At 45.3% G+C, this 12,604-nt stretch overlaps 1 protein-coding gene across 1 annotated transcript in view; it reads right to left on the bottom strand.

Annotated features, from left to right (window-relative positions):
* LOC121867251 overlaps positions 1 to 12,604 on the bottom strand; it is a 53,689-nt gene that overhangs the window by 12,909 nt on the left and 28,176 nt on the right. The window contains exons 4-6 of the mRNA XM_042367111.1: positions 7,724 to 7,904; positions 6,748 to 6,941; positions 2,363 to 2,513 (exon numbers count right to left, since the gene is read on the bottom strand). Coding sequence (XP_042223045.1) covers positions 2,363 to 2,513; positions 6,748 to 6,941; positions 7,724 to 7,904 — 526 coding nt within the window. The remainder of the gene's footprint in view (positions 1 to 2,362; positions 2,514 to 6,747; positions 6,942 to 7,723; positions 7,905 to 12,604) is intronic.

Consider the following 12,604-nt stretch of genomic DNA (forward strand, 5'->3'; position numbering starts at 1 on the left):
TGACTACGTATCTACACCAAGAAGGACGTCCCCTACTCTATGTTTGTCTTTGGTACCCCCAAAATGTTCTACACTACTGAGGGTAAACACAAACACTTGTTATCTTGAAAATAGGTTCTTATTCTCATACGGGAGATACACAGGGGGGACAATAGACAGAACGCTTCCACACCACAGGGACTGGTGATCTCCACTCTCTGTATCACTGCGCGCTGGCATGTACAGATGCCAGCATTCACAAGCTGAATACATAAAATGTAAATATGGTAATTCACATACATAACATGGTGCATAATAAATGGAAATATTACATAGGATTAATACATGTTCTGTAATACTTTACTATACATAATTAATAGAGTAATATAAGAATACACAGCTTAAGGTACTACTTCGTGTCCATATTATACACCTACCAACCTCTCGACGTCCCCCTTGATGACGACACCACCGACGCACACGCCATCACAATCACACTAAAAGGTATGTCCCTCAATACTGTCAATGCCTATGTGCCTCCCTCCACCCCTACTGTACCTGTTCTACCACAACATATCACCTCCACCCGCACCCTCCTAGTGGGGGACCTCAATGTCCGACACCTCAATCTCTGCTCCCAGGGGCCCTACCCAAACTCCCAGGGTAACTCCCGATGGCCCTGTTACCAACACCTCTTCGCTCCCTGACCAGATATCCCTCCTCCTAAAGACAGGCCTGGCACTTGACATTATTAGGGACCTGCCACGCTTTGCCATAAACAGATAAATTGTACTGGGAATTTTCCCCCCACACAATCATTTTGTCACTTTATGTTACTTGCTGACAAAACCCATGACCCTTGAGGCGTTTACGCCCTTCATGCATGAGTCATAGAGGCAAGCATGAACTATGCATGCTTCCCAGATAGGCGCTGTAAATGCTTTTGCTCTTCACCTTGCACAGGATGTAAGGGGGTGCCCAATAAACTAGCCCCCATGGGGGCAAATAAAAAATATATGATATAGGACAGGGGTGGGCAAAGTACGGCCCGCGGGCCACATTTGGCCCGCCAAATTATTTCTGTGGCCCTCCACTGCATTTGGCAATCATAAAAAAAATTCTTATTAATTACAGAAAGGACAATTTTGGAAGTTGGGTGGACATAGCAGCAATACTGGCTTGTCGCTGTTAACCTGTGGCCCGCAAAGTGTACCACCATTCATGAAGTGGCCCGCCATCGAAAATAATTGCCCACCCCTGATATAGGATGATATAAGAAACGTTAAGATTATAATTATACAGGTATTATGTTCATCTGGTTGTGACTCGGTAACTCATCAAGATTGTAGCTATGATACAGGCATGCTACATTACTAATTTTTTGCACCTAGGAGTAATAGAGATCTTCGATCACGAAAACATAAAATTTTGATTCTAACATGATGTGCCCCCCCCCCCCCAAAAAAAACCCCTACTACTAACGACAATGTGCCCCTCGAATTTCCAGCGTTTGCCTTATGTTCCAAAGCACACGCCCGTGAGGTCAGAAAACTGCTTTACCGATTTTTATGAAACTTGATAACAACACGCTGTGGGATCCATGAAATATTTGCAGTCACCTTTTTCTTAATCGGGTAACCCGAAATTAAAACCAGAAAAATTAACGACAATGAGGCATTAGACAGTCAGTCACCAACGAAGTTATCCCACCCTCTTTTAGGGGTGTTTTGTAGGGTGTAAAGAGGCCAAATGCACAAATCCCATTCGTGTAACAATGTTATATTTGTAGGCTTAATACCAACGATTTTCATGTTCGACCCTCCCTCCTATGATCCGACTTTATTCAGTAATCTGATGATATATTTCGCGAGGAGCTGTCCCGGTGTGTTACAAATAGACAAGAAACACGCATTGGTGGACTATTATACATGATTAATATTTTGATGCCATGTTCAATATAAGTAAATGCAACTGTTATTTATTGGGCCATCCCCGATCATCCTTAGATTATGTGAATGCTTCTGATTCACGAGTCAATACTCCCGAGGTTCACACCTCGCAGAGAGGGTGGATTGACCACGCTGACTGTAACAGTTGGAAAAGTCCCCAACTGTACACTCTATAGTACTTGCATTGTATATATGCATACTAAATTACATATCTGCATTGTATATGAACTTGCTGAACCTATCTTAAACTTGCATGACTACTTTCACTGAATATCTCTCAGGTGGAATCTTCGTGCTATGCTACTGCTATTATGTGGCGCTCTGTCTGATGCTGTCCCGCCGCGAACAGCCTTTCTGAGTAATTTATTTGAATCTGATTTTGTCTCAGGGTATGCATGTGATAACTAAGTGCAAAAAAGGAAAAAACAACTTACCTAAAATGTGTGGCATGTCCTCGAGACAACTGTCACTAAGGTCGAGCTCTAACAGGTTTACGAAGTTCAGCTCGACGATAGCATCAAGATTATTTCTATTGAGGGTCACGGTCAGAAGTTTGGGAGAATTTTGAAAGCTGTCTGGGTCTATCTGCAACATATGAATAATAGGTTAGTGTCCACTGTATATAAATATGGATCACCTGAGGATTACCCCCCCCCCCTACAGCATATTTCACCTTAAGATCAACCATCCTAGAGCTAACCTAACCACTCTAATGCTAAATTAACCTTACCATACTAATGATAATCTAACCTAATCACCTTAAAACTATATCTGATTTGTGTAGTTTGTTGTTTTTGAGTACATTGTATACCTGCACTGTCCAAGGTCAGTACATTGTATACATGCACTGTCAAGGTCAGTACATTGTATACCTGCACTGTCCAAGGTCAGTACATTGTATACATGCACTGTCAAGGTCAGTACATTGTATACCTGCACTGTCCAAGGTCAGTACATTGTATACATGCACTGTCAAGGTCAGTACATGGTATACCTGCACTGTCCAAGGCCAGTACATTGCATACCTGCACTGTCCAAGGTCAGTACATTGTATACCTGCACTGCCCAAGGTCAGTACATTGCATACCTGCACTGTCCAAGGTCAGTACAATGTATACCTGCACTGCCCAAGGTCAGTACATTGTATAGCTGCACTGTCCAAGGTCAGTACATTGTATACCTGCACTGTCCAAGGTCAGTATATTGTATACCTGCACTGTCCAAGGTCAATACATTGTATACCTGCACTGTCCATGGTCAGTACATTGTATACCTGCACTGTCCAAGGTCAGTACATTGTATACCTGCACTGTCCAAGGTCAGTGCATTGTATATCTGCACTGTCCAAGGTCAGTACATTGTATACCTGCACTGTCCAAGGTCAAGACATTGTATACCTGCACTGTCCATGGTCAGTACATTGTATACCTGCACTGTCCACGGTCAGTACATTGTATACCTGCACTGTCCAAGGTCAGTGCATTGTATATCTGCACTGTCCAAGGTCAGTACATTGTATACCTGCACTGTCCAAGGTCAATACATTGTATACCTGCACTGTCCATGGTCAGTACATTGTAGACCTACGTTGTCTATATACAGTACATTGTATACCTGCTTTGTGAATGTTTATGCACAGGCAGCACAGTACAAGTTGAAACACTGAAGTTGTATTACTATTTTATTGAATACAAATTTATCTAGCGTAGTTTCAGGTGATCGGTTTTCTCTGTTTTAAAAAAACTAAGGTGGGTAAAATAAAATTGATTGAGTATTACCATGAATATTAAATTTTCTGTGGTGAAGATACAGCAGTCAGAGTTTTGGGGAGACAAATACTTTTTTGTTCCGCAAAAATCTTCATGTTTACAATAGTTTTATTATTTTCGCCATTTATAAGCTTACTGGCCGTTCGGGTGGTTGGTCTATCCAGTGTTAGTACAAGAAGAAACTGGGGCAACACCCTTCTCACCTGTGTCTGGGCAGAGACTCGAGCCCTCGAGTAATCCATACGTTTTTCCGAGTTTTTGACGTGTTTGAATGATTTTGATCTAGCCTAGCCTAGCCTAGCCTAACCTAACCTAACCTAACCAAGTTTCCAACCTAATCTACCCAAGCCACAGAACTCAGAAACTATATCCAACCTAACCTAAATTCCTAAGATTCTCTGGATGACCGAAACGATTACACTATAGACCTAAGTATTATAATTTCGGTCATGCGGGGAATCTTAGGAATTTAATTATTGGAGGCAGTAGTTTAAACAATTCTAAGACACTTTTCTTCTGCAGCATTTCCGTAGGAAATTGATATTTTTTCGAGTATTTTAAACGGTAAAATTACCACCAATATTACTTGTTCAAAGTCTTTGATATAGTTAAATTCCTAAGATTCCCCGCATGACCGAAACTATAATTTTACCCAAAAATATTACAATTATGATGAAAAGCGACAAAAATTTCAGTAATATTGTCAGATTTTGAATTACGGTCTCTTAGTCTTAGCCATTAACCACTTTACCACTGGGGCGGTCAGTCGGTCACGTGTCTCTTACGTACAATACTGTTGATCATGTACTGTACTGGCTCTCAAGTGTGCCAGAACAGTGGCTGTACTAGTGTCTTCCTCCTTACATCAAGGAAACAATTGATCGTATTAACACCTGCCCACGTCTGTCCAGGGTTCGAACACCGGAACACAATATTAAGATACACGTATTACCACTGTGCCATCGGTTTAGTTGCACTGTAGACTTACTACGGAAAGACTCAAAGTAATTTTATTACCAAAATATTCGTACTCTATGCATTTTAATTAGCAAGTGTTTTTTTTTTTTTTTTACGGGAATTAGCCCACCCGGACACAGGTTAAACGACCCACAACGGGGACTGGGGGGCGAAAAAAAAGAACAGAAAGAAATTGAAAATAGAGAAGAAAAAGAACATACTGTGTTAATCTACACCACGAAGATGCCGGAAAACCAGCTTTTTAAAGTGAGACAGATTGTATAAGCATGGAAACACAGAAGAAGGCAGAGCATTCCACAGTTTGGCTGTGTGAGGAAAGAAGGATGTACTATAACGGGTTATTCTCGTGTGACCATTCATCCACAGAGGAACGGTGGGCACCGCGGGCAAGACTTGTGTTACGAGCCCACGACCTTGCCGGCGGTACACAGGATGCCAAATCCACCGAACATTGCCCGTTAAAGTACCTGTAAAAGAGAGAGAGTGAAGCAACATTGCGGCGAAAAGAAAGGGAAGAGAGATTATCGACTAAAGGAGGAGAGTTAATAAGACGAAATGCCTTTGATTCCACCCTATCTAATAGTTGGACAGAAGAAGAGCCACCCCAGATATGAGAGCAGTACTTCAAGTTAGGACGAATGAATCCCTTATATACTTGGAGCAACTAACTGCTCAGGAGTAAAGTAGCTACGGCATCTGTACAGCATTCCCAACTTTCGGGAGGCAGCTTTAGCTATATTAAGGATGTGTGATTTCCAGGACATTTTGCAGGAAATGGTGAGGCCTAACATGTCTTTTTCAGAATTTGGCAGGATGATAGCGTCCTGAAATGTAATTGGTGGGAGATCGTCTAATTTACAAAGTGTAATTGATAAATATTGAGTTTTATTACTATTGAACTTAACCAAGTATGTACCTCCCGATTCAGATGCTGCACAGATCCGCATTGATAGATTTAGTTTGAGATTTAGGAGGAAGGGGAAAATATGAAGAAGAGTGAAAAGTAGAATCATCAGCGTAAGAATGGATAGAATTAGTTGTAGTGTGAAGTAAATCATTGATAAAAAGAAGGAAGAGAGTAGGTGAAAGAACGGAACCCTGTGGAACACCACTATTGGTTGAGAAAGAGCGAGAGATCGATCCCTCGACAACAACTGCCATGGATTGGTTTTCAAGGAAGCTAGAGATTAGAAAACAAAGTGGGGGAGAGAAACCAAAAGAGGGAAGTTTAGATAACAAAGACTTGTGCCATACCCTGCCAAATGCTTTGGAGATGTCGAAGGCCACGACGAAAGTGTCCCCATAATCCCTAAGAGAGGATGACTAAAGATGAGTGCAATAGGAGAGCAGATCACCAGTAGATCTCGCCTGGTGATACGACAAAAGAGAAAGGCGTTCAAGGTGACGGAGAAAATGGGAGTTCAAGATAGTTTCGAAAATCTTAGAGAGGGATGAAGTTAGGGCAATGGGGCGATAGCTAGAGGGATTAGAATGGTCACCCTTCTTCGGGATGGGATGAACCAAGGCATGCTTCCAAGAAGAAGGAAAAGTTTGGGTTTTGAGGCAGAGGCGAAAGAGGCGAGCAAGTATAGGGGCCAGCGCTTCAGCACACTCCCTCAGAACACGAGGGGGTATTCCGTCCGGTCCATGCGCCTTACTCACATTGAACAACATTAAATTTTCGAGATCATGGCGGCTGGAAATTAACTTTTTCATCTACAGTACTTAAGAACATTCAGATTATCACACAAATCACACAATCATAGGTGGTGAGTAATTATCGACACAAAACTAATTCAATTCATCAGTGTTTAGGACAAGCCATTACTGTACTGTACTCCAAATTCCAGCTTTTTGTCCCCTGAAGAGCTTATCTCCTTGTACACCAACGGTGACCCAACAACATACATTTTTCTTTCTTTTGTTTAATTGATATAGTGATAATTAATCCCCTGAACAGTTAAATACAAAAAAAAGAAGCTGAGCAGAACACAATCAAGAACAAAAAATATGGTGTCGTCTGGTGCCTCGTTTTATCCCCAAGGAACATTAACCGCTGCAGGAACACTTACTGTGGTGAGGGAAGAGTCGTGCAGGTGAAGTGTCATCAAGTTAGTGAAGCTCAAGGTAGTTGACTTGAGTTCAGCTTCATTCCAGCATCTGACGGACAGCGAGATAACATTGGGTGACACTAGATCAGGGATGCTCGAGCAGTTCACTGACATCACCACTTCGTGCAGCTCCGTGAAATCCGACATATCACCGGCTGCAATATGGCAGGTTAATGTAACTGTTGATTCCATGTCTGGTTACGAAATTATTATGGTTCCTCCGAGTTGCAGGGGAGACGAGAGTGTACAGTAACCAAGGAACTAATTCTCGTGACAATAGAGTAACGGAGAGTAAAATGGTGATGTAGAAAAAATTAAGACAAAAAAGAATATCTGAGAGAAAATCAGGAGCTGCCAACGTGGAATTAAATGTGCAGAATCAAGTAGATGGATAAATGATCAGTGTAGTTTGCGAGACGTAAATTTTCAATAACCACTCCCGCCTCCATCAGGGAAAATAGCATCCAGCTCCAGTAGGGATGGGGAGGAAGGGGAGTGGAGAACAATACTACACCTTATTTTCTTTTGCATCCTACTAATAAATACACTTAAGATCAAAAGAGTTGATCAGCTGAACCCTAAAAGAAACTTTCCTTTTGTGAAATTTGAGGATTTAATTTCTTAACTCGCTTTACAAAGTCTTAAATCTGTCTCTGATGAGATACTGAAGTCTAATACCAACACATAGATCATCTACAGATTAGACCTTAGCTTATTTCACCTTAAAAATTACCACCCTAACGCAAACCTAACGTAAAATGACCTATCCTAACATGACCTAACGCTAACATGACATGATCTAACCTAACCTAACATGACCTAACCTGACATGACCTCACCTAAATCACTCCCAGGTATCGCTTGGGTGTTTAATAATCAGGTAATACAAACTGGGGGCTAATCTTGAGATGATCCATCATCTCCAACTTCAACTTACGTAAAGGGAAGGTTTCCATGTCATCTGAAAACTCGAAGAAAGATAACTCGGCATAAGAATCCTCAAAGGCGGTGGGTTCCACGCTTATCAGGTTGTTATCGTACATTATCACCTCACGGAAGCTGAAGCCATTGAACACCTCCTTCGTCAGAGACCCGTTAGAGAATTCGCTGTTGCTGACCTTAAAATGGGAAATAAAAGATCAATTTAATCTAAAAAGTAATGGTAATCAAAAGATAACAGTAAAATAAACGTTTGCAGAAAATTACATAATATTAAACAAATATTCCTGGTATTTTTATATTTCCGGAAGTTATTAAAAATAATTTATACGTTGGTTAATATTATATCTTATCATGAAAGAGTTAAAAGGCTCTAAAGGCACACAAAATTAAAAAAAAAGTGTTCCCGGTATTTAATAGCCCTTGCTAATTTAAACTTAATATAACTATACCTAGATAGTGCTAATGTTGCTTAAAATATCAGTTTAATTACAATCAATAATATAAGATGACTTTACAGTATATACAATGTTCAGGACGTTTCCAGTCATTCAGAAGAATACAGTTACCTACATATGTAATATACTAACAAATTTAACAATGAAACTGATTTGAAATATGGTAACTAACAATATGGAGCAGGAAATTTTTACGTGTCGAGCAGGCAAGGCAATGGGATGTTGCAGGGTGATAATAATACATGGAGAGAAGAGCCTGTAGTGGACTTCTCCCCTACAACTGCGTAGCGGCGTCACCAGCTGCTACAATCTTCCCTAGCAACCAAGCGAGAGGCGACACCAGATGTTACTGTTACCTAGCAACGGAACCAAAAGACCGGCGACTTTCTCGGGTTTTCCCAACATGACTCATAGAGGACTCACGGCTGCTGGGTATATAAGCTCTGTCTCTCCATTGAGATTCATTCTGGCATTCTTCTTGAACACGCAACACCTCCTCCAGCAAGCTCCACGCTGTCCAGCATTCATTCAACCAGGAGGCCAGCAACAGGCAACATCTTCTCTAACGAAGCTCCTGCACATCTACCTCCTTCAACACGCTACTCACCGAACGTCTCTACTGAGCAGCTCCTCACCACACGGCATCTCCAGCACCAGACTGTCTATCATATAACTTATATTATACAAGAAAACCACCTTAGAGTTTCCATCCATCCTGAGTGCTAGACAACATTATACCACGAATTCCTACAATGGTGACTCCCGGAGATAAGCACTCACACAGGATGGAGGACGGACGGATCTCTCTGCCGACTTTCAACCACAACGTCGAGGACTGGCTAGACCATGCGGAAGCAGCCCTCGCCGGCTCATGAGCGACCGACGAGCAAAAGTATGGCGCCCTGCTCTGTGCCTTGCCCACGGAAGTGGCCACGCGGGTCTCACAAACCATTTCCAACCCTCCAGATGACAACAAATTCGCTACTCTGCGGGCTGCCTTGAAGACGTGTTATCAACAGACCAGCCCCAATCTCCTGCAAGATCTATCCTCTATCTCCCTCGGGAACTCAACCCCGGGACGTCTCTGGGAGGAGATGTGTCGGCTGAACTCCCGTCACACAGACAGACTCCCCGACTCTATCCTGCGCCAGCTTCACGCACAAAAGCTACCCACAGAAGTACGCAACATCCTGTCCGCAGTAGATTACTCTACGACACCAGAACTATATGCAACCGCGGCAGATAGAATTTTTAACGAGTGCGCTGCTGCACCCCTTGCCGCCACGGTCACACCAGTACCTACCATCGAACTTGTAAGCCGGGTCAACACCCCTCAGCCGAGCAATACCTCACAAGACATCAAGGACCTGTTGCAAATTTTGAACCGCAGGATGGACACCATTGAGCAGTTCTGCTCCTCCATACCCGCTGCTGCACCAGTTCCTGAATCACACACCACGCCCTACAAGTTCCGACACACAGCAGCCAACCCCCAGCACAACAAATTTTCCCTCTGCTGGTATCACCAGACTTTCGGCCGCAATGCTCGAAACTGTGAGCCCTATTGCACCTATTCGGGAAACGGCAACACTGGAGGCTGGGAGACGCCTCAGCCTCCGTCCCTCCAGGCGTCTCATTACTGCGCGTCACCGACCACACCTCCGGCAAGAAGTTCCTCATCGACACAGGTTCATCGGTCAGCCTCATCCCTCCCTCACTACGAGACAAGTCAAAGCAACCCTCGTATGACCTGTTCGCTGCCAACGGTACCTCCATCGCCTCCTACGGCGTACGCACCCTCGCCTTAGACCTCGGTCTGCCCAAGACTCTGCGTTGGTTATTCGTAATAGCAGACGTGTCTCAACCCATCCTTGGTTTCGACTTCCTCACCTTCCACAAGCTCGGCGTCAAACCAAGTCATCTATGCCTCATCCATGAGCCTACAGCACGCAAGATCCAGGGTTCTCGTGCCAGACACACCGACACTATCACCTGTCTTGCGCCTTCCAACGAGTTCTCCTCCCTGCTCGACGAATTCAAGGAGCTTTTCTCACCCCGAGTCTCCCTACCCCCACCACCTACATCGGGAATTTTCCACCACATCGAAACCAAAGGACCACCAGTCTTTTCAAGCCCTCGCCGCCTGCGCCCTGAGCTCCTGAACACAGCCAAAGTAGAATTCAACAAACTACTGCAAGACGGCATCATTCGCCCTTCAAGGAGTCCCTGGGCATCGCCTCTTCACATGGTTCCTAAGCAAACACCCGGCGAGTGGAGGGTGTGTGGCGACTACAGAGCCCTGAATCTCGTCACCAAACCTGACAGGTACCCTATTCCGCATGTCCAGGACTTTCACCACAAACTTCATGGCAAGACTATCTTCTCGAAGATCGACTTGGAGCGTGCCTTCCACCAAATCCCAGTAGCACCGGCAGATACCCAGAAGACAGCCATCACCACTCCGTTTGGACTCTTCGAGTACACTTTCATAAGTTTTGGCTTACGCAATGCAGCACAGACTTTTCAGAGGTTCATGGACCATATGCTTCGCGACCTCGATTTTGTCACCGTCTACATTGACGACATCCTCGTCGCATCTTCGACGCCTGCCGAGCACCGCCACCACCTACAACTCCTTCTCCAACGCCTGCAGAACAACAACATGAAAGTTCATCCTGCTAAGTGCGTCTTTGGAACCTCGGCCATCGATTTCCTCGGTCACAGAGTCTCGCCCAGTGGCATACAACCCCTACCACATAAGATAACCGCGATTAGGGAGTTCCCCAAACCTGAAACGGCGAAGAAACTCCGAGAATTCCTGGGTTTAGTCAACTACTACCACCGCTTCATTGACAAAGCTGCCACCGTCCTAGCCCCCCTACACGACCTTCTCAAGGGACACCCAAAGAAGTCTCACAAGTCTCTCATGTGGGCTCAAGGGGCTACTACGGCATTCACCACTATCATACAGCACATTACACGCCTCACCCTCCTGGCCCACCCCGCACCTAACGCCCAGACCACTCTCACAACAGACGCTTCTTCTACTGCAGTGGGCGCCGTCTTACAGCAGGAGATCAACGGAATTTTCATGCCCGTTGCTTTCTTCTCACAACGGCTTCAACCACCACACCTCAAGTACAGCGCTTTTGATCGAGAACTCCTGGCCATATACCTGGCTGTCAAACATTTCCAGCACTTCCTCGAGGCCCGTCAGTTCACCATCTTCACTGATCACAAGCCCCTCGTCCACGCCTTCGCTTCAGCTTCCCAGTCACATACACCTCGTGTCCTGCGCCACTTGGCTTACATCTCGGAGTTCTCCAGCGACGTCCAACACATTAAAGGCAGCCACAACGAGATCGCCGACGCCCTCTCTCGTTGTATATCCACCATTCTTCCCTCATCTCCACCCATTGATTATGGGCAGCTAGCCGCGGCTCAAGAGAAAGACGAAGACCTGGCAGCATACAAGACATCCCCCTCAGGCCTCATACTCCAAGAACTCCCTGTTCCTGACACAAAGATAAAATTGTGGTGCGACGTATCCTGTGGACAGCCTAGACCGTTCGTGCCTCACGTCCACCGCCGCGCTGTTTTCGACCGCATCCATGGTCTCAGCCACCCGGGTGTGCGGGCCTCCCAGCGCCTCCTCACGCAACGTGTCGTCTGGCCCGGCATCAAGTCTGATACTAAGAAATGGGCTGCCCAGTGCCTGGCCTGCCAGTTCTCCAAAATACATCGTCACATACGGGCCCCCTTACAAACCTTCCCTATTCCGAAAGGACGTTTTCAAGTAGTACACCTCGACATCGTGGGACCTCTACCATCATCCTACGGTAGCACCTACATCTTCACCTGCATCAACCGTTTCACCAGGTGGACAGAAGCAATTCCCATGCCTAACGCTACAGCAGAGACTACTGTCCGCGCCTTCATGTCCGGTTGGGTTTCCCGTTTTGGCCCCCACGCAACCGTAATCACTGACCGAGGAGTACAGTTTGAGTCACAACTCTGGCAGCACCTCCTACAGTTCCTCGGCACGTCTAGACAACGCACTACAGCATACCACCCTCAAGCCAACGGCATGGTAGAGCGTTTTCACCGGCAGCTGAAGGACGCACTCAAGGCACAGCACGACCCTTACAGCTGGACTGATGCGCTTCCCTTAGTGCTCCTCGGCATCCGTGCGTCACACAAGGAGGATATGGACTGTAGCCCAGCAGATCTGACACTAGGCGAGCCCCTTCGGCTACCCGGGGATTTCTCACTTCCTCCTGATCCCAACCAAACCACTCCAGCCGTTCGTCACGACTTACTCCAAAAGCTACGACAAGCAGTTTCTGCATTCAGAGCTACTGCTCCACGCCAGCCTACTCGGCGCCCTGAACACATCCCTCCTGCACTACTCACAGCCGAGT

The sequence above is a fragment of the Homarus americanus genome, unplaced genomic scaffold (genome assembly GCF_018991925.1).
Source record: "Homarus americanus isolate GMGI-L3 unplaced genomic scaffold, GMGI_Hamer_2.0 scaffold6317, whole genome shotgun sequence".
NCBI classification, from domain to species: Eukaryota; Metazoa; Arthropoda; class Malacostraca; order Decapoda; family Nephropidae; genus Homarus; species Homarus americanus.